General features: G+C 40.3%; 3 protein-coding genes, 1 long non-coding RNA gene and 2 other non-coding genes across 7 annotated transcripts; 4 read left to right on the top strand and 2 right to left on the bottom strand.

Moving 5' to 3' along the window:
- The first annotated feature begins 5,869 nt into the window (after positions 1 to 5,869).
- nipsnap2 (nipsnap homolog 2) lies at positions 5,870 to 12,197 on the top strand. The gene is made up of 10 exons (XM_058080117.2): positions 5,870 to 6,019; positions 6,513 to 6,649; positions 6,729 to 6,774; positions 7,132 to 7,226; positions 8,278 to 8,348; positions 8,436 to 8,576; positions 9,414 to 9,445; positions 10,547 to 10,641; positions 10,727 to 10,810; positions 10,971 to 12,197. The coding sequence occupies exons 1-10, from the start codon at positions 5,928 to 5,930 to the stop codon at positions 11,033 to 11,035; spliced, it is 858 nt and encodes a 285-aa protein (XP_057936100.1). The 5' UTR covers positions 5,870 to 5,927; the 3' UTR covers positions 11,036 to 12,197.
- On the bottom strand, positions 12,181 to 16,000 carry psph (phosphoserine phosphatase). 2 transcript variants are annotated; one of them, XM_058080120.2, is made up of 6 exons: positions 15,881 to 16,000; positions 14,716 to 14,859; positions 14,501 to 14,635; positions 14,165 to 14,310; positions 12,779 to 12,927; positions 12,181 to 12,689 (listed from the first exon to the last, which is right to left on the bottom strand). In XM_058080120.2, the coding sequence occupies exons 2-6, from the start codon at positions 14,853 to 14,855 to the stop codon at positions 12,579 to 12,581; spliced, it is 681 nt and encodes a 226-aa protein (XP_057936103.1). In that variant the 5' UTR covers positions 14,856 to 14,859; positions 15,881 to 16,000; the 3' UTR covers positions 12,181 to 12,578. The 2 variants fall into 2 exon arrangements, with proteins under 2 accessions (XP_057936103.1, XP_057936102.2); XM_058080119.2 differs by lacking the exon at positions 15,881 to 16,000 and adding an exon at positions 15,769 to 15,834.
- Positions 16,001 to 16,321: 321 nt separating this feature from the next.
- Positions 16,322 to 17,817, top strand: LOC131134632 (uncharacterized). Its single transcript, XR_013628000.1, has 3 exons — positions 16,322 to 16,666; positions 17,057 to 17,128; positions 17,697 to 17,817. It is a non-coding gene; the product is annotated as an uncharacterized LOC131134632 (long non-coding RNA).
- Positions 16,853 to 16,985, top strand: LOC131135144 (small nucleolar RNA SNORA15). The gene has a single exon (XR_009131534.2). It is a non-coding gene; the product is annotated as a small nucleolar RNA SNORA15 (small nucleolar RNA).
- LOC131135145 (small nucleolar RNA SNORA15) lies at positions 17,434 to 17,568 on the top strand. The gene has a single exon (XR_009131535.2). It is a non-coding gene; the product is annotated as a small nucleolar RNA SNORA15 (small nucleolar RNA).
- Positions 17,818 to 18,104: 287 nt separating the features above from the next.
- On the bottom strand, positions 18,105 to 23,222 carry phkg1a (phosphorylase kinase, gamma 1a (muscle)). Its single transcript, XM_058080115.2, has 10 exons — positions 23,068 to 23,222; positions 22,170 to 22,284; positions 21,789 to 21,967; positions 21,587 to 21,641; positions 21,431 to 21,496; positions 21,192 to 21,355; positions 20,455 to 20,545; positions 20,067 to 20,220; positions 19,838 to 19,963; positions 18,105 to 18,751 (listed from the first exon to the last, which is right to left on the bottom strand). The coding sequence occupies exons 2-10, from the start codon at positions 22,250 to 22,252 to the stop codon at positions 18,485 to 18,487; spliced, it is 1,185 nt and encodes a 394-aa protein (XP_057936098.2). The 5' UTR covers positions 22,253 to 22,284; positions 23,068 to 23,222; the 3' UTR covers positions 18,105 to 18,484.
- Between the last annotated feature and the right edge of the window lie 683 nt (positions 23,223 to 23,905).

The raw sequence follows: 23,905 nt of genomic DNA, 5'->3' as shown, positions 1-23,905 counted from the left end.
GCACTTCTGCTACCTTGTGGCCATCTTTAAACTAAACATGATATGTTATGCAGTTGCACCGTCACCTCTTTTTGCCTCTTTGGCAAAAAAACGTAAAAGACATATTTTGGATTGGGCATTCAGGTTGAAAAATACATCTTTAGTAGCGAATGAGTTAACCATGATAAACAATGGCCGAATGTATTGTTTGACAGTTTTGATCTTTTCTCCCCCTCCAAAAAAACTTTAAGAGACGCACACAATCGTCATCTGACGACATTGATTAGTCTCTAAAAATCAGTGATGTGGCGATGATGTCATTTCATGACCTCACTATCAACACTTTCTAAGGATTTACTTCAATGGGTTTGATGTAATCCTCTATGCTTCTTACACCATAAGATTGCTATGTTTTAAACAGCAACATGGACAATTGTAGTTGATGGCATCGTTTTGTTTTGAGCCAACTCAAAGAGGACCTGAGGAAGAAGACAAAATTTATGGATTGATATATAAGCCTTTAAAAAATGGTTTCTTTCTTTTTATAGGAGGGACTGGAGACTGCAAAACATGGATTATAGCCCGGACTGGTCAGCAATCAATCAAACATCTACTGTGAATTGCACCAAGAGTTAGAATTGCATAAAAGTCGGCTATAAGAACCATTACACTAGCAATCGAGCCATGGTTCTCTGATTCCAAAGCTCAAATCCTTACGAACGAGACTCTGTATTTGGCTCAGTATTATATTACACTGAGCAATGAAGACTCACACGGTCTTATCAATCGATGCATTTTTGTAAAACATGTCAGATCCGACATATTCTTGTAATTCTTGGCATATTCATATCTAAATTACATTATCCAAGGAAAAACATTAAATGTTTTCAGCATATTAATCTGCTCTATCAGATATAATAAATGTCTCAGTGCCACTGTGGTACTTACTGAGGTACCCAGACAAAATAGGGAATGGAGACACTACACAAAGTATTTTCTCACAAGTCACCAGTGTTTCTTGGAGAGCTTTCTATCCCATGCATGGTCGCTGTAATGCCAAAGATAATAAGAGAAGGCAGAGGGTGACTGCAAGATTAAACTCCCAAAGATCAGAATTTCCCCATCCGACAAGATTCTCTACTAGCCTACTTTACTAAACAAGCCAATGGATTTTGCATTATTTGCATTTCAAGAGTCCACCATTCTCATCTTTCCTCTAGGAATAAACTGTGAATTCAGCTCATTTCAAGCCAGATTCACAGTTGGTTGGTTCATTTAGATCAGGGCTGATTTTAAAGCTGGTTGGGCGTCTGAGGTCATGCAGTGCATTGGGAGGAAACAAGGAATGATTGACTGCTCCTGACCAGTCGTAATGTACAATCATTCAATTAATTTATTGCATGTCAGACAGTGACCTTATAAAACTGAAGGATAGTTATGACTGGAATTCTTAATCCAAAGTCCAACTTTTCAGACTTATGTATACTGTATGTTTAAAATGTTGTAGTCTTGTTCTACAGTACATGATGTGGATGTACCTACTCTATTATCCAGTTCTCAGGTTCCACCATCGCAGGGGTGGTACCGCTCCCCTACGTGGATAGATAACCCTACGTGGTTATCTATCTGCGCCGCACCGTGCCGGACTGCACCGTTCAGGGCAGGTACATCGCAGGTATGAAAATAGAGTTCTACGTTTGTATGCACTTTCATTCATATTCTGTTACTTGTCCTTGCTAGGGTTGCAGGGGTATGCTGGAGCCTATCCCAGCTCATCTTTGGGTGAGAGGCAAGGTACACACTGGACTGGTGGCCAGCCAATCACAGGGCACATCAAGACAAACGATTATCCACACTGCCATTCATAACTATGGACAATTTAGAGTCACTAAAAGTCTCACTTAACATGCATGTTTTTGGAATGTGGCAGGCGGCCGGAGTACCTGGAGAAAACCCACACACGCATGGGAAAAATATGCAAACTTCACACCTAGTGGTCCAATGGAGATTCAAAACCAGATCTCCTGACTGTATGGACAACATGCTAACCACTAGGCCACTGTGCTTACAATACTACGTTTACTTGTAGAAGAACACAGCCTATGTCATCTTCATTTTTGTCAGAGACAAAGGTGGACACAGTAAAGACAAGCCAGCTGCTTTTGTTATTAGCATTGCCATTTTATATTATACAATATGACCACTTCAGTTGTAAATATTGAGTTTCTGTCATAGGCAATACCCTTATAGTGTGAGTAGAAATGCAAGACTTGTAAAATCGTACAGTCTATGCCCATTTTAATATCTATTATCTTGTCAAATAAGCCCAACTGTTGAATTTTCATGTGAACAGAATTTGCAGATGTCTGCAGAATTGTAATAATATGGCTTGAGATATAACATTTGATCCGCAATGAGAGGCTTGGGTGAAGGATTTATCCACAAAGGTTCTTAACTGATGAATGGTATTCATGGTGTTCTGCTGCATTACTGAAGGATTCATGTCTGCTGTTTTCACAGCTGCTCTTCTTTAAGCCTTGCTTTACACAAAATTATTGTGTCCAAAAATGAAACCTGAGAATATATTAAGGGACTGCAGAGTAACAGGAAAGCAAATTACCAGTTTGAACATGACATTTTATGAAGAAATCCCACAAACGAGTAGAGGATGTTCATTATCCAATAGTAAAGTGTTCTCCATGACATAATTTCTACCGAGAAATGGGATACCTGTGATAAAATAAACGTAATCACAGAAATCCACGTTTGTGTTCCAAGGTCAAGAAGCCTGTGAGTTTTACTTTGACCTTGTTCTTAGTATAATTTGGAACAATTTGCAAACAATCCCAAGACACCTCTACGCTTCGTATATTCCGCTTCCATTAACTGCTACTTCCAATAACAAATCTCTTGTATCCATAAAAGGCTCCATCTTAATGATGTGTTTTAATGACTTTATAGAGGTCAAAAGAAATGTTACATGCTAAGATTGTTTGGTAATTCTGTTAAAAGCATGATAATATGCCATTATATGCCTTATGTACAGTATGCCTTTATCAATAGCTTTAGCAGACTTGGCTGGAAATGGAAGCGTAAATGCGTACGGTTGAGCTTGCAAATATTTGCTTGCCAAAATACACGCCAACATGTTTAATGTCCCATTAAACTATCTCAACAAATGAGCAAATTTTAGACTGAAGAAAGACTGAAGTCTTTGGGAAATGCTGAAGTTTGCTCCTTAGTGTGTGTACTTGTGCCAGTAATGTTACACAGTATATGCACTGTGCATTAAGACTGCTTTGTTTTGGGCTGACCTCACTTTTCCCATTACTAATATGAGCCCCCCTTGTGAAATGTTTCCACACCCAAGTGCATACTGATCAGGCCATTCAGATTAATAGCGATGTTGTGAGCATGCTGCTCTGTTTGTGTAGTTTTGTGAGGTGCAATTAATGACATAATAACACTGGAAATAAGTACAACAAGGCACCCTTTTAGATGCTGTTTCAACTCCTGAAATGCAGAAGTAAAGTGGATGTTCCTGCCGAACACAAATCACTCCAAAAAAAAAAAAAGCAATGTAGAATTCTTACAATTCCCAGACACACTGACAAATTACTTTTTCAAAAATGTTTCACTGCTCTGTGATTCATGTTTTGGAACTTCAGACAAAGACATCTACTAACGTCCATATGGCATTTCTCCTCAAGACAATAAGGCTTTGGAAATATGAACCCTGTTAGTTTCACCGTCATACTATCAAATAATAAATCAATCTTAAATGTGCTGAGTTTTATGCAGCCAATACCATCATCCATGACTGAAATCGGTTGATACCAACAACGATCACATAGGTGAAGTTTAAATGTTGAAATTAATTACTGGTTATATTAGGAAGCTACTTTTGTGAGAGCTACTTTTACTAAATAAAAATGGCCAAGTGTTACTCATATTTGTAACATTTATTTTCATAGCTTATTTCAAGCCAAACAAAACCAATATACTTGTTTTACCAGAACATTAACAAAATGCGGGTATCCACAACTCACATATTGTATTTCACAATGCATTTATTTCAAGTATATAAACTTATAACCTGACCTCGACTTAACTATGATTCAGTTGTCGCTGGTTTTGAGCACGCCATTTGTATGGCTGCACTGCAGGAATGACCGCTGTTACATGTGTAGGTCTACTTTTAAATAAAATTACTAAAATGATTATTATCATTATTATTATTATACACATATAATGCATATACAGTAGGTCAGCCAGCCTCGTTAGCAGAGGAGACAAAGGAATCTGTCCGTGTAGAATCTGGATATGTCCCTTCCTTCCCTCCTCCAATCACCAGTCAGAAGACAGAGAGGTCAGCTAGCATCCCGGAATGGTTTGCGTTCAACTTCAGTGTTTCAACACTGCGTATAATATTGTACTTTTTTTAAATCCATGAGGGTTTACTGCCTTGCTCAAGAGCACAGTGCTTAGAAAGCAGAACAGCCTTCCTGTCTGTATATCCACAATTCATGGCTTTAGTTTCATTGCCATCTATGAATCTATGTTCCATGTAAATAATCTACAAATCTATAAATCTGTACCACATACGTCATTGGTTATTGTATGTGCTGTGAGTTAAACATCCATTTCTCATTTAATATTAATAGACAGATACTAAGTGATGAGCGTTGACACATTGTGTAGTGGCGCCCTCAGCTGTTCATTTGTTGTTTGTGGAGTGATTGTTGACCTGAAGTCTTTACTGTGCAGTACTGCGTATTGTGGTCAATATTGGGCCTGAAGTGAGTTAAATCCAGACTGTATTTTAGAATGAGTAAAAAACATACCTTTTCCATATAGATAACTGTGAAAGAGCAGCACAGTTATGACAGTGAAGGCCTCCTCGGGCCTCCTCCTACCTCCCAAAAACATGCACGTTAGATTAACTGGAGAATCCGACCATGCAGTCAGCTGGGATAGGCTCCAGTTCACCTGTGATCCTAATGAAGAGTTAAAAAAGAGGAAAGATGGATGATTATCTGAAGTATAATGTTGTTTTAAATGTGAACACTTTTAGTATGCAGTATATCTCTCAAAGCAAATAAGCACAAGTGTAATGGATAACCTGAATAAAACACCACTTTGAGTTTATCGTCACGCTTCGTGACTCACTTGCATAGATCACAATCATGATTATTTCTATCAATTCTACCGCTGTAAATGAGAGGCCCTGTGCATGAAGTGGAACAAGGTCAGCATGTTTTTCTTGAACAACTTCCAGTGGTAAATGAGACATTTCCACATGTACAATGAAATGATGTTGTACACTGTTCAAAAGAGTGCTGCATAGTGAGCCACAATAAATCAAATGAATGTACATGTTTTTATTGCAGATTGTCTGTAAGTACTGTCATATACTATAGATTCCGTATACTGTGTAGATACTGTTGTCCACTGCAAAGGGCATTGCATAAAAATAATAAATATATATTATGGCATAGTTTTCACCCATGACAATTATTTAATAAAGAGACACATTATGGAAGAAAAAAACTGACCTTTATCAGGAAGGGACATCAGTGAAGGGTGGCCATCTGCCTCGACTGGATACGGCTACTGCTAGCATAAGCACTACTACTGTATTAGTGATGCTAAACCCAGGGTATCCTATAACTTTAAGCTATGACAAAAAGCAAATTTTATATCTGCTCTTAAAAACAGAGAAAATGGAACTATAGCACTAGAGTGTCTACATGGAAGGTGTGTGTTTTTTTAATGCAGTAATAATAATAATGATTAGTTTTTTTAGGCCAACCGGTGACATTTGTCATACGTCACAGAATTGTGGTCCACGACACACGCTCTCCTTCTACGTCAAATAATGAGCGCTACGGTGCTTCACTGCCATCTGGTGGTCAGTGTGTGAACAGCATCTGCATCCTGCTTGAAAGATGGCGTCAGGAGTCCTTCAGAGAGTGAGCGGCGGCTTGGGCCGGGCTAAAAGCGGAGCCCACACAGCCGGACAGCTTCTCCTTTGGAACAGGTCGGCTTGGTCATCACCGTTTATGAAACACTTTATTGTTTTATGAAGTTTGGTATGGATTTATTAACATCGACGGCGTATAGGAGAAGTGTGAGGGGGGGATTGCAAGCTAGCTGCCGGACGTGCTAAACAATCTCGAATAGCGGTCCATCTCAACTAAACTACATGAAAAACACTTCCATTTGAATGACATATTGCTAAATTAGAAGATTAACTGGATGTGGTTGCTGGCTCTGTATAAACAGTAACAGTTTCAGTTCTGCTGTTATTTGTCAGATGCTCAAGGTCAATTTGGTACATGAAAAATGACTATGGATGCTACAAAGCAAACACTGGTGATTCTAGTGAAATAGTCAGTGGACTGCTGTGTTTAATATTTCATATTTAACATGTTTTGTTTTTTTTTTGTTGGTCAACATTTGTGCATGTAATGGTGTCATAAAATGTGTCTGCCTTCCAGCATTTGACTATGACGACTCATGTTTGTTTGCAGAGTGTTTTCCACATCCGGCATCAACAGAGAAGACAGTTGGTTCAAATCGTTATTTGTCAGGAAAGTTGATCCTAGAAAGGATGCACATTCAACTCTACTGACCAAAAACGAGGAAAGTAACCTCTACAAAATCCAGTGTAAGTGTACATTTCCACTAAACAAACCCCATATCCAAGTACCCTTGGGATAATAATCATAGCTGTCCTTTGTTTTCAGTCCATAATGTAAAGCCAGAGTGCCTTGACGCATACAACAAGCTCTGGTAAGTGTTCATCTATGATAGTTGAATCTCAAACGCGTGTACCTTAATTATGTTGCTGAGTGTTACTTAGAAGTGCCAGGAAGAGTGGGCCAAGCGCTGCAGTCAGTAAAAATAAACCGGTGCAGTCTATTCTTGTGAAGTGTTTAAGGAGCTGCTATGTCACAAGCCATCTGCACATACCGTAGATGTCTGTAGAGCAAGAAATTATAGTTGGCTTCTATTTAGGCGCTGAAATCTTAGCCGTGACTAGACATGTAACAGGAAGACATGTTATTGTGAGTTTAAAAATATAGCTGTAAGGTTATTCTAACCTAATGCAGGATGATACATTTGTGAATTGTGTATTGTTTGTCACAGTGAGGATGTTTTGCCCTCCATCCATGCTGATAAGTACTACCCCTGTGAGCTGGTGGGCACCTGGAATACTTGGTATGGAGAACAGGACCAGGCTGGTAGGATTATTTACATCAGCACCACCAATTATACTGTGTAATATACTGTAGGTATTTTACACGCTTAGCATGCAACAGTTTGTTTTAATGAACAATCTACACAGCTATATGCATGAGTGACAATTAGAATTGTAGATAATAAGCGGACTAACTTTCAGGTAGGACCAAATTCAGACCAATACGATGATGTTTGTGTTAATAAAAATAATTTTTTGTTTCTCAAAATGTCTACATTATTGGGGAATTTGAGCATATAACATTATTTTTGGCGAAGCTATTTAGTATTGTATAGACTAGGGGTTGTCAAACCTGAATTTAATTGTATTTAAGTCAAACCAAGCAGATGTATTTTTTTATTTGTTTTAAACATATAATGGTGTTTTTTTTTTCCAGATTTTTTTTCCCATAATGTTGAGGCCATGGCGCCCTTACCGTATTGACCATTAGGCAATATACCGTATTGCCTACGGTAATATACCGTATTGCCTAATGATCCAGCTGGCTTTGCAGTTAATGCATAGATTAAAATTAAAGGTAAACTCACACTAAAATAAAATGGACTAAAATATTGCTTAATATTACTACAAATGTACATTATTTCCAATATATTTGTAATGCTGATGTAAATTGTGAGTAACTGTTGGTTGAGAATCCCTAGTATAGGGTCTATCATGTCATGGATTTCACTATTTGGCAGCAACCAGCAGAGGGAGCTATTAACTATTAATTCAGGCCTTATTACTTTGCTTTTAAAGAAGTGAACTTGCATTAGTATAATCTGACATCTAAAAGTAATATGAACATATAACAATCAAAACACATGCATGTTAGAGTCTAATTTCTAAACTGTCCATAGGACTGAATGGTTGTTGTCTAGACTGCATGTACCCTATGACTTACTGACTAGTGAGCAGTTCAGGGTGTACCCCACCCCTCACCCATTTAGTATTTGTTCACATTCCCAGCCTTAGGGTGCAGTCAATTTCCTGACTAAGACACAATCACTTTCAGTTAACATGTTTCACTCATTCTATTTTGTTCTCTTGCTCAGTTCATTTGTGGCGTTACCGAGGTGGTTACCCAGCTTTGACTGAGGTGATGAATAAGCTACGCCAGAACAAGGTCAGAGGTCATGCTCATGGTGTTTTCCATTGTGTCAGTATCACCCAGATGTTGGATTGCACTGATGAATATTTGTCACTGATGCAGGAGTTCACAGAGTACAGGAAGGAGCGTGGTAAAATGCTGCTGTCTCGCCGGAACCAGCTTCTGCTGGAATTCAGTTTCTGGAATGAACCGGTACCCAGAGAGGGACCCAATATCTATGAGCTCAGGTCATACCAACTCAGGGTGAGTGTTAAAAGAATAAAGATGAAGTCCTGCTTTGTTATTTATTGTCACTGGTCCTATCCGTGTTTGTGACGCAACACATCCAAATACCTAAACTCAGAGGTCATTAATAAAACAGTTAAAATGTCATTCAATGTTATAAAACATTTCAAAATGTACCTGCATTGTTTTGTGACTCAGGTAAATAAGTCTGTTATGTTGTGGTTTTCTTAAAAGTCATGTTAAAATATCACGTGTTGTTCTGCGGTCTGTTTTACAACACTGTGCCTTTAAATAATTGTCCATTAACTACTTTCCATTGAACACTACTAATTACTAGGGATGTTCCATTCAGTGTTTTATGCTGCTGATTTCAATACTGATCATCCATGAGTGAAATCGGACGATACCAATCCCATGGATTAACTGTAAATTTTTCAATACTTGATAGTGCTTTGTCTGGTAGAGCTCTGACAGGACTTCCAGTAGCATGTAGCTGTCTTCCAATCACATGCACATACTACCTAACACACTTCCTTATAGTAGACTGAGATCCTGGCGTGCTGGCAAAGTCCCACTGCTCAAGAAGACTCATGCACAATGTTTGTGCATGATCAAAAGATCAAAATTGAGCTCTATAGATATGACTGCAACAACACCATCTCTACTGTCAAACATGAAGATCGAAACATCTGATCAATATCTCCTCTAAAATGTGTGTAACCCTGGTGACTAACCACAAAAAAACTTAAGGGTTCCTAAGCCACTTTTTCACCGGATGAAATACTTATTCCCCTCAACCAAATTGCAGCAAAACCATGTATGAGTTCTAATCCCAATGTATTTTCTTTCCTCCAGCCAGGAACAATGATTGAGTGGGGCAATTACTGGTAAGACAGCATGAATTCATTGCACGTGTAACATTACCAAGAACATTTAGAACAACGTTTAATTACCAAACAAATGAAGGTCCAACATTCTGGCCAGAAGGTCACCATTTATGTAACTGTGTAATGCAATCAGTTGTAAGAGAATCGAGTAAGGAGGTGAGCAACTTTTGCTTTCTGAAACATGTTAAACATTATCAGTTGTTAGCCAATAATGTTGTCAATTATGATGGGATTAGCATTGTCTATGGACATTGCAATGGAAGTGTTCAGTATTTTTGAATGCATTTAGGCCATTTTCTGCACACACGAGGTGTGGGAGGATGACTTGAGGCATAAACACACACATTACAAACACAGTTGGACTCAGGGTATTAATAACGACATAAGACTGAGTCACCAACGCAAGGCATTCTTTGTTTGGGCACCGAGTCAACAGAATGATACGTAGTACAGGGCTGCACAGACTAGTTTGTCAGGTGCCGTATGAGAATAACCGTTTTTTTTTTTCAAGTTGATACATCCTGCTTCTTAAGACTGTTACAAATAACCAGTTTAACTTTTTATTGATAGTTGTAAAATTTTAACTGTAGTTTGTGCATACCTGGGGGGGTCAGAACGACTCAAAGTTGGATTTGCCAAACAATATGACATAACTATCGAAACATAAGTCGTGGTGACTCGAAAACGAAGGTGTACCAAAATAGAGGTACCGCTGTAGTACTACTATAATGACACAACTTAAACCCTACTCTCTAATAAGCGTCTTACCTTGATGAAATACTGAGTACTTTTTGCAGTTAAGCCTTACCTTTTGCAGAGTAAGAAATTGCTCTTGTTCACTGAGAAAAAAAACAATAAGTATAAATTTAGCAGGTTTGAAAAATGTTTTTCTCCATTTTTGTCAAGCTGCTGTGCCTCACAGGTGTGAGACCCACCAAAGCAGTGTCAAGTTTAATTTCTGCACCCTAAAAGGTTATCCTATAGTGACTCATCAATGAAAGAGCATTTTTACGTCCTTTTCAGCAAATCCAGTACAATCTACTCCAAAGTTTGAGTTTTTGTTTGGATAAAACTGTACTCTGGTTTTGTTGGTCTTTGCAGGGCAAGAGCTATTGGGTTACGCCAGCACAACAGGGAAGCTGTAGGAGGATTTTTCTCACAGATCGGCAACCTTTACATGGTTCATCACCTCTGGGGTAAAATCGAGACACATGCTCCTTATTATAAACATAATTATCTCATTATCACAGCAATGTTGGTAATTGCTTTTGTTGCTTGTAGCCTACAAAGACCTTCAATCCAGAGAAGACACAAGGAACGGTGCATGGCAGGAGGAAGGTTGGCACGAGGTGGTCTATTATACAGGTGGGTAAAAAAAACAAAACTGCATCCTCGATATTTAAGTACTTTTAGTTCCAGGCACCTTCACATTTTAGTGCACGGAAAATCAATGTTTGAAGACTTTGAGCCCAACTGACAAGAACAAAATTGCTGATACTTGTTGCTTATGCTTTTCCCCCCACAGTCCCTCTTATCCAGCATATGGATTCCAGGATTATGATCCCCACCAAGGCGTCGCCACTGAAGTGACGAGTCACGTAGTGGCCCCACATGAACGAGAGCATCGCTTTACGACTTAAACAACCCCTTTTTCTTTATATCATTGTCATTTGAGGATCGGTCAACCCAGTGAACGATACCGCTTATAAGCAGTAAGCGCTACATTTTCATTGATTGGCACAGTGGCGTAGCATAGCATGGGGTGGAAGGGCTTTAAAAATCAACAGACATGAGTAACTAAATACCGTTTAGTGTCATATTACTATGACGCCTTAGAGATAGAGTTGTCATAAGGTCAATAAATCAGCTACGCACTGAAGAGCACCGAGTTTCAAATCTACCAGTGTGTATTTGAAATGTAAACAAAAAAACTGTCTGATGCTCTCAATAGCATGAGAACTGCTGGTCCTCACTGGGCAACACCGTGGATTTTTATTTATTGTCACCTTCATCGCTAAGACCTCAATGATTATGACTTTCTGTTGCGAAGTATCAACATTTGTAACATATCAGGAAAAAGTTTATATTTGACTGAAATGTGTTTCTTTTGCTACCCCCCCCCCCTTCACCCCCAGTTTCATTTTGTTATAAGAAGTTCTTGTGACATTTCCCTGTGTATGTAAATCTCGTGTGAGCTAAGCATGCCTTGTTTAACAGTTGTAATTATCGTAATTACGTAATTAAGCCGAGGTCGCAACTGGATGTAGGATTTTTGTCCTGATTCGCTGAGTTTTTTTTGTTTTATTTTCTCATTTTTTTGCATGACTATGAAGGAGTAAGTTACATCTGAAATACCTGAACGTGACTTGGCCGCACTAATTACGTATATGAGGTGCACGGCACACATAAGGAGTCTGCAGGTGTGACGTACAAAAATATCAACGTTTTGCTGTATGGACGACGTGCAAAGGCATATGAAAAGAACAAAAGCACCTGTACATTTTGACATCACAAAGAACCTTTGTAGCCAGTCCACAACTCACACGCACTCTGTGCTTTTTCTACCAGTAGGAACAGTTGTGACCAAGGCTTACGATATCATTGGGGGGGGGGGGTGTTGATAAACCACATCATGGGCAATCATGCCACTACATATTGTAATATCCAATTTTTGCCAAAAAAGAATGCGCATGTGTTTTGTTTGCTCGAATGGGCAAAGAACCACACCTCAGATTAAAAGAAGTCCAAGCAACAGTTTTACTGTTTAATGCTTATGGTCTTAATTCGCTGGAGCCTTTCCTTCATTGGCTGACTACAATTCAGTTCATATTTAAAATCTCATTGCACTTGCCGTCATGTCGGAGTCTCTGATGGAAAAGAAAAAGTGCATGTACTACTAAAATAATCTTCTAAATCTTCAAACCGACAGTCAATATTTTTAGTATGTTCTTTTAGAGACAAATGAAGACCGTGAAAAGCACAGTAGAAAGAAAAAACAGTCTCGCTAAAGTACACGTGGTCCGTAATTAAACATCTTTTAAACGCTGTATGCACAATGGATAAAACCATCAGAGACACTCGTAGGTGCAAATAACATTAGTAAATTAGTTAAAAAAACTAAACAACACCATCCTTAAATCTTTTCCAGTTCTTTCAGCAGCTCTCCAAAACTTGTGACGTACCACATACTCATCTCTTTAACCTGTGGCCTCACCACATTGCCGCCAAATCCAATGAAAGCGCTCTGAAGAAGAACAAACATTGGAAGTATCTGTCATGATCTCGTCGAACATCAATTTATGAAACGCAAGAGACATAAAATAGGAAACTTACAGCTGGGGGGCAGGCTTCTAGATCAGTGGCTCCGTCTCCTATCATCACTACCGTTTTGAAGCCATACTTTTCTTTCAACATGCTGATGACTTTTCCTTTGCCACCACTCTCGGCTGTGGGTTGGCTCTCGTCAAATCCGGCGTACTCGCCTAAGAACACACAAATATGTATTTAATATGCTCTGCTTACAGATGAGAGAGGAATATATATGCCAAAATATACTGTCGATGCGACATTAGTTTTTGCGGATCTAGTGACCTATGGTGGCAGGGTTATGATATGGTACTATATGGTATAATTATCGCTGTTGTGTGGTTGAACACGGCCTATTAGTAAAAAAAATTATTTAACTAAATCATTCATTCATTCGTTCATTCATTCATTTTCTACCACTTTTCCTCACAAGGGTCGCGGGGGGTGCTAGAGCCTATCCCAGCTGTCTTCGGGCGAGAGGCGGGGTACACCCTGAACTGGTCGCCAGCCAATCACAGGGCACATATAGACAAACAACCATTCACACTCACATTCATACCTATGGACAATTTGGAGTGGCCAATTAACCTAGCATGTTTTTGGAATGTGGGAGGAAACCGGAGTACCCGCAGAAAACCCACACATGCACGGGGAGAACATGCAAACTCCACACAGAGATGGCCGAGGGTGGAATTGAACCCGGGTCTCCTAGCTCTCTGCATGCTACCCACACGACCGCCGTGCAGCCCTAACTAAATCATATTGTCCTAAATTAAGCATTCATAAGCATAAAAATTGCTAAATGAACTAAAATACAAAGCATTCTAGTAGAGGATGTAGAATTCTACATTGGCCACAAGGTGTCAGTGATTGAAGACAAAAGACGTTTTATGTTGATAAATGAATAAATAAGTGATCGCTGTGATCGATTATGAATATCAATATTTGATAGAAATGAGACATTTTCTGTATGCGTGTAAGTTGTATCTAAATCTAAAAAATATATATTAAAAAAAAAGAAGAGGGCAGAATAAATCCTCCATGTTGCTGTTGAAGCCGTGTGTGTGTGTGTGTGTGTGTGTGTGTGTAAAAGTGTACAAAATTGCAATGTGTAACATAAAAAGCCAAAAACCCAGCCTTAAACCTTGCTTATCCTCACTTGGGTCGCAGGTATGCTGGAGCCTATCCCAGCTGTCTTTCGGCGAGAGGCGGGGCACACCCTGAACTGGTCGCCAGCCAATCACAGCGCACATATAGACAAACAACCATTCACACTCACATTCATACCTATGCACAATTTGGAGTCACCAATTAACCTAACATGCATGTTTTCCAGGGTCATTGTTGAGCTGGAGTCTATCCCAGCTGACCGAGCGAGCGATGGGACTGGTACCGACCAAAAAGGAAACTTACCATTGAAGTAGAACTTGAGTCGATTGGCGTAGACGTGATCTAGAGGAATGTTAAGTTGAGCGGCCACGTGTTCAACAATGCAACGGAAGCCGCCTGAGATGAGGAACACCTTGATGTTACGCTGATGTAGCCGGTCCACAAGCTCCCTGGATAAGGACATTCATCATGCTGACCTACATTTCACTTCTTGTGGTAATCCCACGGATGATAGAATACGTCGTTGTATGATTTCAATCATCAAACATTCATCTTAACGAGTCAATTTTCTGCTTCAAATTCTGCGGGAAATTGTGCACAAAGCAAAGTCCACAGTGTAAAATTGTTGTGAACTCTTACCTGATACCTGGGGTCAGCTGTGGTGGGTGGTCTGTGATCAATTTGTTGACTTGTTCTCGAGAACATTTGATAATAGCCAGGCGCTCAGTCAAGGCTGTTTTGAAAGTCATCGAACCCCCCATGGCTTTACGAGTCCTAAAATGTCAAAAAAAAACATAACATCATACAAAGCGGGCCAAAGTGTACTTCTACACCTAGTAAATACTTTGACATACATTTCAGTGACGGCATCCCCCACGCCGCAGAACTTGGCGAGCTCGTCTATGCCTTCTTCTTTGATGACGGTGCTGTCGACATCGAAACAGACAGCGTCTGCTCTCCTAAATAGTTCCATTGTCTGTGACATTGTGGACATGATGCTGTGAAAAGAACAACAGTTCATACTGGTGAGTTAAAGACCACACAATTATTATATTTACACTTGGGTTTTTTCCACATCCTAAAAATATACGTTGTTTTGTGGCCATATTAATGCTTTACATTTTATATTGTGACTGGTTGTCTATGTCTGTCCTGTTATTGGCTGGCCTCTTGGCGAAAAAGTCAGCTAATGGTAATGGTAATGCTAATGCTAATGGTTTTATTTCATTTGAACATGCATCAGATTACAATTGAGTGCATCACATAATCAGTTCACAGTTCCACATGTCCAAAAGGAGTAGGAAGAAGCAAAGCTTATTAAATCCTACCTCTCCATCTGGTACTTTTACAATCAGTAACTGTTACATTTGTTCACTTCCTGCTTTCCATAATACAGTTTAAGTTTTTTTTTTTTTAAATAATGTATGACCATACAATGACATAATGGGTACCATACATTATGTCAATGGTGACAAACAAAGAATATTTTTGGTTAAACAATTGGTGGATTTGTATATCCATATAAAAAAAAGAGCTAATGCAATCAAATACTATTAACTGAGTGCTATTAAATGTAAAAAAAATATATATGTTCCATCTTCCTTTGAGTAGCAATTACTGCAATTGATGCCTGGTGGCAAAATGTTTAAACAAAAAAGACACACAATCCATAACATGCTGTGCGGACTGCCTATGCAAAACATATGAAGGGGGCCCGCGGTGGACATCAACTGCCAGTATTGCGTCACCCCCCATTCACGCCAGTTTGCACCTATTTAGGTGGCAAATCCATACAAAAGGAGGAAAAAAGCACATTTGCACCACGAGATGTTGCTCTTACAACCAGCCTTGACTAATGTCAATCAGTAAACCGCCATCCACTGCTGCAAAACAGCTGACAAAGTTACCAATAAGCCTTGAAGCTTGCTTTTAACTCCATAACCGCCAGCCGTTGAGACGAAGATGGCACCATGAGGAAAAAAAACACAAGACATGAACACGCAGTGTTGTAGTACTTACGGAAATGGGCAGCGATTGTTTGCAAAATACACAATCAGCAGGAAGTGTGTTTAGTCGCACAGAAACCGACATCAGATAGCTGATGGAGCAATGCAGAAGAAGAACTGTTACATGATGCTGCACCAATCACAGCAAAGCCGGTGAAGGACTGCCCCCTCTGTCGAGGGGTTGTTTTGTGACGTCATAACATCTGGCCAATCACGTATCACCTTGTTGGCAACGTGCACCCCCTCCCAGTTTAAACAGGAAACTATAAGATTCAATTTTGCTAATATTTTACAATTAAACTCTGAACATTTTTATATAATATATATTTAAAATATTTAAGAAAAACTTGACTTATGACTAGATTAAAGGATTCGATTTAGATTACGTCCCTTACTCCTGTTCAGAAGGTGGCGGTAATGGGCACCAAAAAGCTGCTTGCCAACCGTCAATAAACAACAGAAGAAGAAGAAGATAGTAGGGGAACCATGGCGTCTCCACGTGAGACAGGTACGTCGGTGAATGATCAATTGAACGTAGAAAATAACGACTTCCTGCTAAATTTGAGCTCTGAGCAACAACATGGGATTTGTCCACTACATATTATCGGAGAGGAAACAGAGTAAAATGGTCAGTGAGGGCTGTGGTAGGCTACGATGAATCTCGGGTCCGGGGTCTGCAGCCGACTCTTCCGTATTTGTGGGCCGCAAGTGATGGACGACGACCGCCATCAAACCGAAGAAGGAGTCAAATAATAGACAGCAAAGCGACGAGGAAACGAAAACTATCTTTTGGTTTCAGGTTTGTGTTAACACTCTACAGAGACAAAATGAGGTTTGAGAGGGGGGAAAATGAAGAAACTAACTTAAATGTCCGCCGACGATGAGTCCAGTTAGCTTTAGCATATGCTACCTACTTGCCACATTGACATTATTAAATACAGTTGAATTAGTTTAACTGTTTACTTCAGCTTGACGACACATGAACGCATGGCCGAATTCTGATTTACTTGAAGTAGTAAAGTCAGTCAGACACCATGCTAAATTAACTCTTCACATGCTGACTCAGCAATGAAAAGGGCCATTGCGTGGCTCATTCTGTCGTCAGAGTGAATACATTCTCACTATCAAACAGCAACTGCTGTGTCATCCATTATAGTTGGAACATCATTTGCTTTTTGTTTTGCCACAGATATGCTGCAAGATTGATTTGTGATCAAGGCATGGACCAAGGACAACGCTTCAGCTTGTGAAACAAGATTAGGTACACATCCACAATCCAATTGGATCAAATAGTACAGTAGATCCCCTGCTATTAGGTAATCGAAATGCCCATATGTATATTTTTTAAAACTTGTCTCCAAACATGATCCAGGTTTAAGCCCTTGTTTACTTTGTAGACAATCAAGGGACAGATTTATACCGCTTTACCTGTATAGTTCTAAACACAACTCACATTCTCACTAGAAGCTCAGACAGAAGTATCTCATCAGTCAACAGCACTAAACTTAAAAAGATGAATCAAAGCTATACGGCGGGTCCACTGTAGTGGGAGACTGCAATTAGGCTGCATGGATGAATTCTGTTCCAACTCTGTGGTGGACACAGCCAGACACCATGCAAGACTAGTACCTCATATCTATGAACACGTATGTGCATGTTCTGCCCTCAGCTTCATCCACCTACATGGGTATGAGTACAATTCTCCAGTGTTGATCATTGTCATGCCTCCATGTTTGATTTTAATGTATTTTTTGTATGAATATCATGTATTCCCTGTTACACATTGTGTTCTAGTAATCTTGTAATGGTTTTTTTTGTGTTTTATACAGGGCTTCATGTGGATGAGCTGTCAGTCTAAGCCACCCCTGGCGTGACGTGCCATTATATCAAGGGAATTTGTTTCAACTTGTACAATAAAATTTTGAGAACTAATCTCATTGAGTTCATTTATTTGAAAAGGTTGCGCTAAGGTAAAACAGATGGCTTTATTTTTATGGTTGTATGTCATCTCAGTGCAGTTGGAGCATTGAGACACTCCTGTTTTATCAAGTGGAGCAGTGTTGCCATGGTAGTGCCTGAGGCTTTGCTCGCGTAGAGATGTCACAACATCCTTAAAGTTGATTTAAGTGACATTATGGCAACAGAGTCCATGTGTTTGCATAGAATTGCAAAATATAATGCCTTTTAATATTCATTTTAAAATGCACTTTGGTGGCTGAATCAAACCATGGAAAGGTAAAGCAATGAAAAGACATGGTAATACTTATATTTACTTTAAAAAGACATTTCATATCAATCAATGAAAGCCACAAATACACAATGCAGAGGTTGGCTCAGTAATACTGTAATGGCTTAAGTTGACATACATTTTGACTCATAAGTTTTAATGTAGCTTTCCCGAACAAATCTCATGGCATTTTTTCCTACTATTACAAAAACATTTGCATTGGCTCAATCCTTATTGTAAAGTTTTTGAGTATTGTATGTTCATATGTTTGTTTTTTTTAATGAATGACTTGACATCTGTATTGTTTAGGCCAATTTAAGTGGTTGGTAACTCACCATTTTTTCCCCATACAATTCTCTCAACAGCAGAGCTCAGATGACCAGCTTGTCATTACCAGATGTGATGGACAGGCTCGTCTGCCTCGGCAGCTATCGACAGCAGGATGGCTTTGGGAGTGTTCTCGAAAAGTGCCGCTCTGTTCTGTGTCTGGCCCTTCTTGACCCAGTGGCCATAGATCTTGAAGGCGCACGCGTCAATGAGCTTGCGAATAGGCTTGAGTGCGTATGGATCGCTCTTGATCACCTCCTTGGTGATGGGCTTTGCTCTGCGGTAGTTACAGTAGATGCGCATGGTGGCCAGTACAGTCATACAGATGACCTGATGAGAAGATAGAGTTAAAGGCATTGGCGTCATTTGGGGGGGGACATGGGGGTGTAGCATTGTGTTTGCTTTGGAAGTACAGTTTCAGCTTCACTCTTATCAAAATTAAAAAATATATTACGTCATGTTTAGTGGTTGAATACAGTCATTTTCAAGAATAAAAACTGGTAATGAACTGAAATGCAAATATTAGGAAGAGACTATTTGTAAGCGCCATCCAAGGAACCCAAGGACACTGTACATACACACAGTTAATCATTCATTTTCTACCGCATTTCCTCACGAGGGTCGTGGGGGTGCTGGAGCCGATCCCAGCTGTCTTCGGGCGAGAGGCGGGGTACACCCTGGAATGGTCGCCAGCCAATCACATGGCACATATAGACAAACAACCATTCACACTCACATTCATACCTATGGACAATTTGGAGTCGCTAATTAACCTAGCATGTTTTTGGAATGTGGGAGGAAACCGGAGAAAACCCATGCATGCACGGGGAGAACGTGCAAACTCCACACAGAGATGGCCAAAGGTGGAATTGAACCCTGGTCTCCTCGCTGTGAGGTCTTTGCGCTAACCACTAGATCGCTGTGCAGCCCCAGTTAAAAGCAACGCACACATAATGTTAAAACCCGGAATTAGAATTTGGTATTTTAAATTCATAAATACGGCGGCACGGATGTTGAGTGGTTAGCGCGCAGACCTCACAGCTAGGAGACCAAGGTTCAATTCCACACTCGGCCATCTCTGTGTGGAGTTTGCATGTTCTCCCCGTGCATGCGTGGGTTTTCTCCGGGTACTCCGGTTTCCTCCCACATTCCAAAAACATGCTAGGTTAATTAGCGACTCCAAATTGTCCATAGGTATGAATGTGAGTGTGAATGGTTGTTTGTCTATATGTGCCCTGTGACTGGCTGGCCACCAGTCCAGGGTGTACCCCGCCTCTCGCCCGAAGACAGCTGGGATAGGCTCCAGCACCCCCACGACCCCCGTGAGGAAAAAGCGGTAGAAAATGAATGAATTAAATGAAATTCATAAATAAGGAATATTACTTTGCTTCACTTACAACAGAGTTCCAACCTTACCTTGAATTTCCTGTATGGACTGAACTGCCTGACCTCGTCCACAACATACTGTGAGAAGAACGAATGGTTTAGGGCGTCGATGGCTGTGTAACGCTGCCTGGGGTCGACCACAAGCATCCGAGATATCTGACAAAACACCAAAGTGTCTACCCTTCTGTCGTTTGGGTAATGGAATAGAGGAATATAAAAAGCAAACATAATGATGAAGGGAATCAAATGTATGCCTAACCAAATCTTTGACAGTGTCTGAGCGGTCGTCCCATTCGGGCGATGAGAAGTCGTAATTCCCTTCTAAGATCATACGCAGCATCAGCATCTGTTTCCTGTGCCAGAAAGGTGGAGAGCCGGCGAGGAGCGTGTACATGATCACCCCTGCGCTCCATCTGCGCGCGTCAGACAGAAATTGCCTTGTCAGAATGTATTTATGATAGCGGCAGCTCACATGAGTAAATAAAACTTGCCAGGAATGCAGACTAGTTGAGCACAGGCTGGCTTTTAAGCTCATGAGACTTATGGCGGCATCTACAAATCTAATTACACTCGTCATAGGTAACATTCATTGCTCGTCATGTAAAGGTAATATACAGTCTTTCAATCATGAGGGAAGTCATTCTCACATGTCCACAGCAGTTCCGTATCCCTCATGGCCAGGGTCCATGGAGCACTGAATAATCTCAGGAGCGAGATAAACAGGAGTCCCACACACCTCTGCATGAAAGATAATGAAAGCCTTTAATATCAAACAACAACAAAAACACACTTTAATACGACTATTTGTTGGAAAGCAGGGGTTACGAATCCTGTACAAATGCATGGTCGTAGATGACCGCAATGTACCCCACTCGGTATCCTCCAATTAATAATGGGTCAAAAGAGTTTTGTGACAGCCGTCTTTGAATTGATATACATTATGGCTGCATGGTGGACGAGTGGTTCGAGTGCAGGCCACACAGCTAGGAGATCCGGGTTCACCCCGCTCAGGCATCTCTATGTGGAGTTTGGCCACTCCAAATTGTCCATAGGCGTGAATGTGAATGGTTGTTTGTATATATGTGCCCTGTGATTGGCTGGCGACCAGTCCAGGGTGTACCCCGCCTCTTGCCTGAAGACAGCTGGGATAGGCTCCAGCACCCCCTTGTGAGAATAAGCAGTAGAAAATGGATGGATATCCTTTACATCACATGTCAATGGAGGGCCAAAGCAGTGCAGGTTTTCTCTCCAACCAGCTTCTCCATGAACTGATTTAATTGATGAGCTCCTTCCCTCCAATTGACCAGCTAAAAAGAAAACCTGCAGTGTCTGAGCCCTCCATGGCACGAGTTTGACACCCCTGCTTGACATATTAAGCTCCAACCTTTGAGTTTCTGTCCTGATTGGATTTGCACAGCAAAGCCAAAGTCGGTGAGTTTGATGTTGGTCTGGTCATCCAGAAGAATGTTCTCAGGCTTCAGATCTCGATGGACAATGTTCTGGTCGTGGAGAAAGTGAACCACTTCCAGCAGAGCACGCATGATCTTCCTATAGCAGACACAGGAAAAAAATATATATTTTAATGCTTGTGAGGACTAATGTATGAAGATTTGACTCAATGACCTTGTTTCCTTCTCACTCAGAGTAACTTTCTCTGTGAGGTAGTCAAAAAGTTCACCCTTCTTCATCCTGGATTATAGAACATAAGTATTCAAATAAAGTCACAACATTCAGGACAGCACATACGTGTGAAGAACACTCTTGCTGGAGCTTACGTACAGGTCAAAAACCAAGAAGAAGAAGGCTTTGGATTCGTAGCAGTCTTTTAGTTGTACTGCAAAGAAACAGTTCACAAAGTTGTTTTATATCATTAGATTAGCAACCAAGGACTACTTGGAATAGATCAATGGGACAACAACCACCACTAAACAAATTGAATTGAATTGAAGGACATTTGTAGGTGTCTTCAAAGTGGGCTTACTGATGTTCTCCTGCCCCAAGACTTTCTTGAGTATATCAATCTCCTTCAATGTGGAATCCCTGAGCTCCTCGATCTCCTGCAGAGTCATCTTATCTGAAGGGGTTATGTCGATGATCTTCACAGCGTACTCCTGCGACGTCCGTTTGTCGACACAACGACGCACAACACTGCTTACTCCCCTGAAAAGGAGAAGACGCCTTAGATGTTTGTGTTGGTATTGCAGTAAACCCGTAGCAGCTCTCAAAAGTCAACCAAAACAAACTCAAGTTAACAAAAGCATACCTCAACTAGATCGTTGCTGGTGTAACAGTGTTACAGAGTGATTGATTTTGGATTGTAAAAGCAATGTTGTGATGAAAAATCACACACACACACACACACCTTCCCAAAATCTCCTTGGGCTCATACGTGTCATAGAACTCCTGGGCCCCCACCCAGTCAGGGATCTCGTCTTCTTTCGTCATGATGGAGTGATCAACAGCTCTTTGCTTGCACTCTGCAGAGAAGAGATTTGTGTTGATTTGTGATCATATTCTATACTGCTTGGAAAACATGGAGTTAGTTTTTGGTGAAGCTATGGTAGCTTTTAGGATGGCTTTGAGACCATGGACCGGCTTCTTTCAAACCTCATAGTAGCCTGATACTTTGATGTGTTAATGTACTATAGGTAAAACAAAGAAAGCTAAAGTTTTTTGACCGGTACAAGACTGGTTGTTGTGGGCCTTACCTTCAGATACCACAATGTACTTTTAGCTATGCATTTTTTCAGTATTTCATCTATTTTTATTCTCTCACCTTGAATAAATGTTCGCCTAAAAAGTTATGAAACACCGATTGTGAACTGTCATTGGCTTAATTTTGGCACAGTAGTCCGGTTTAACGGCACCAAAAATGACAAATTTAAACGCAGTCGCAAGCTCCCTCCACTAGAGGGGGGTATTGTCACAACATGCCGGAATAGTGCTGAGTAACGCAATGAATGTAATCAAGCACTTGTTGCTCACAGGTGTTAATGCTAGCGGCGGAAACACCATCTCGTTGCTGAGAATAGATTGGCACATACATTAAATGCGGTTTTAACATTATGTCCGTGTAACGTTTACTGGTAGAAACTACCACTTAAACAGTAACTGCGGATGCAAAGCGCGTTGAAGGGAGAAAGACATCCAGCTTTTACTCTAGTGTTTCCCCTGCAATACAAATGGGCAAATCATTGACAAAGTAGTTAAAATTACACGACAGGAAACCCCGTCACAGTCCGAATGGACGGTCCACTCACCGTGTTCCGTCCTGCTCAGTCCCTCATATAAAGGTTATCCATCATTGAGACGAAGAGGACGAATAACAGCCAACATCATGGTGGGGTCGCTGCCATGACAGAGGAGCTCTAATGTCAAGGCACCAAAAATAAACGTTGCGTTCACGGCACCCTCTCTTTATGTGTTGGAGTGTCCACTGTCTAGCCCCCTAGACGTCAATACTTTATTGTAATAAACCGTCCTACGTCTTAAATAAGCAACTTAATTTGTAGAATACAACTTTATTTGAATGATTGTGTATGTCATGAATGTAAGACTACATTAAATGACCACCATGTAAGACTGTACTGCAGTTCAATACTGTATAGAAAGTCATTTGTATCAAGTCAATGTTTAATATCAGACTGTCTTCAATGTAAGACTATAGCTTTCTATACTTTCCTACATTAAGTCAGTAGAACACCGTCCTATGACTATATTTATTTGTGACTTACATATTTCAATTAGTCTATTAGTGTTTGTATATACTTATATGTCATCCATTGCAGCCTTCTCAATGTTTCTTTTTTCAACCCAAATGGGTTTTAGAGTTTTTCCTTGCCAGGATGGTGGTTCAGATCAGGGGATGTCGTTGATTGTCGTCACCTTTGAGGCTCTTTTGTGATTAAGGGCTATATAAATAAACTTGACTTGAATCTCTTACAATACAATTCCAGAAGTCATCTAAGATTCAATGTAAGACTGTCCTTGATCGCTCAATACCTTCTGCAGACATTAAATTTGTTTTACATTTAACTTCATAAATTTACCGTCTATATATATATACACACACACACACACACTGAAGTAAATTTTCTA

Source organism: Doryrhamphus excisus, linkage group LG8 (assembly GCF_037039965.1).
Source record: "Doryrhamphus excisus strain RoL-2023G ecotype Guam linkage group LG8, RoL_Dexc_Guam_v1.1, whole genome shotgun sequence".
In the NCBI taxonomy this organism is placed as follows: domain Eukaryota; kingdom Metazoa; phylum Chordata; class Actinopteri; order Syngnathiformes; family Syngnathidae; genus Doryrhamphus; species Doryrhamphus excisus.
The sequence above is the reverse complement of the archived record's forward strand: the minus strand, read 5'-3'. Positions and strand labels throughout refer to the sequence as shown.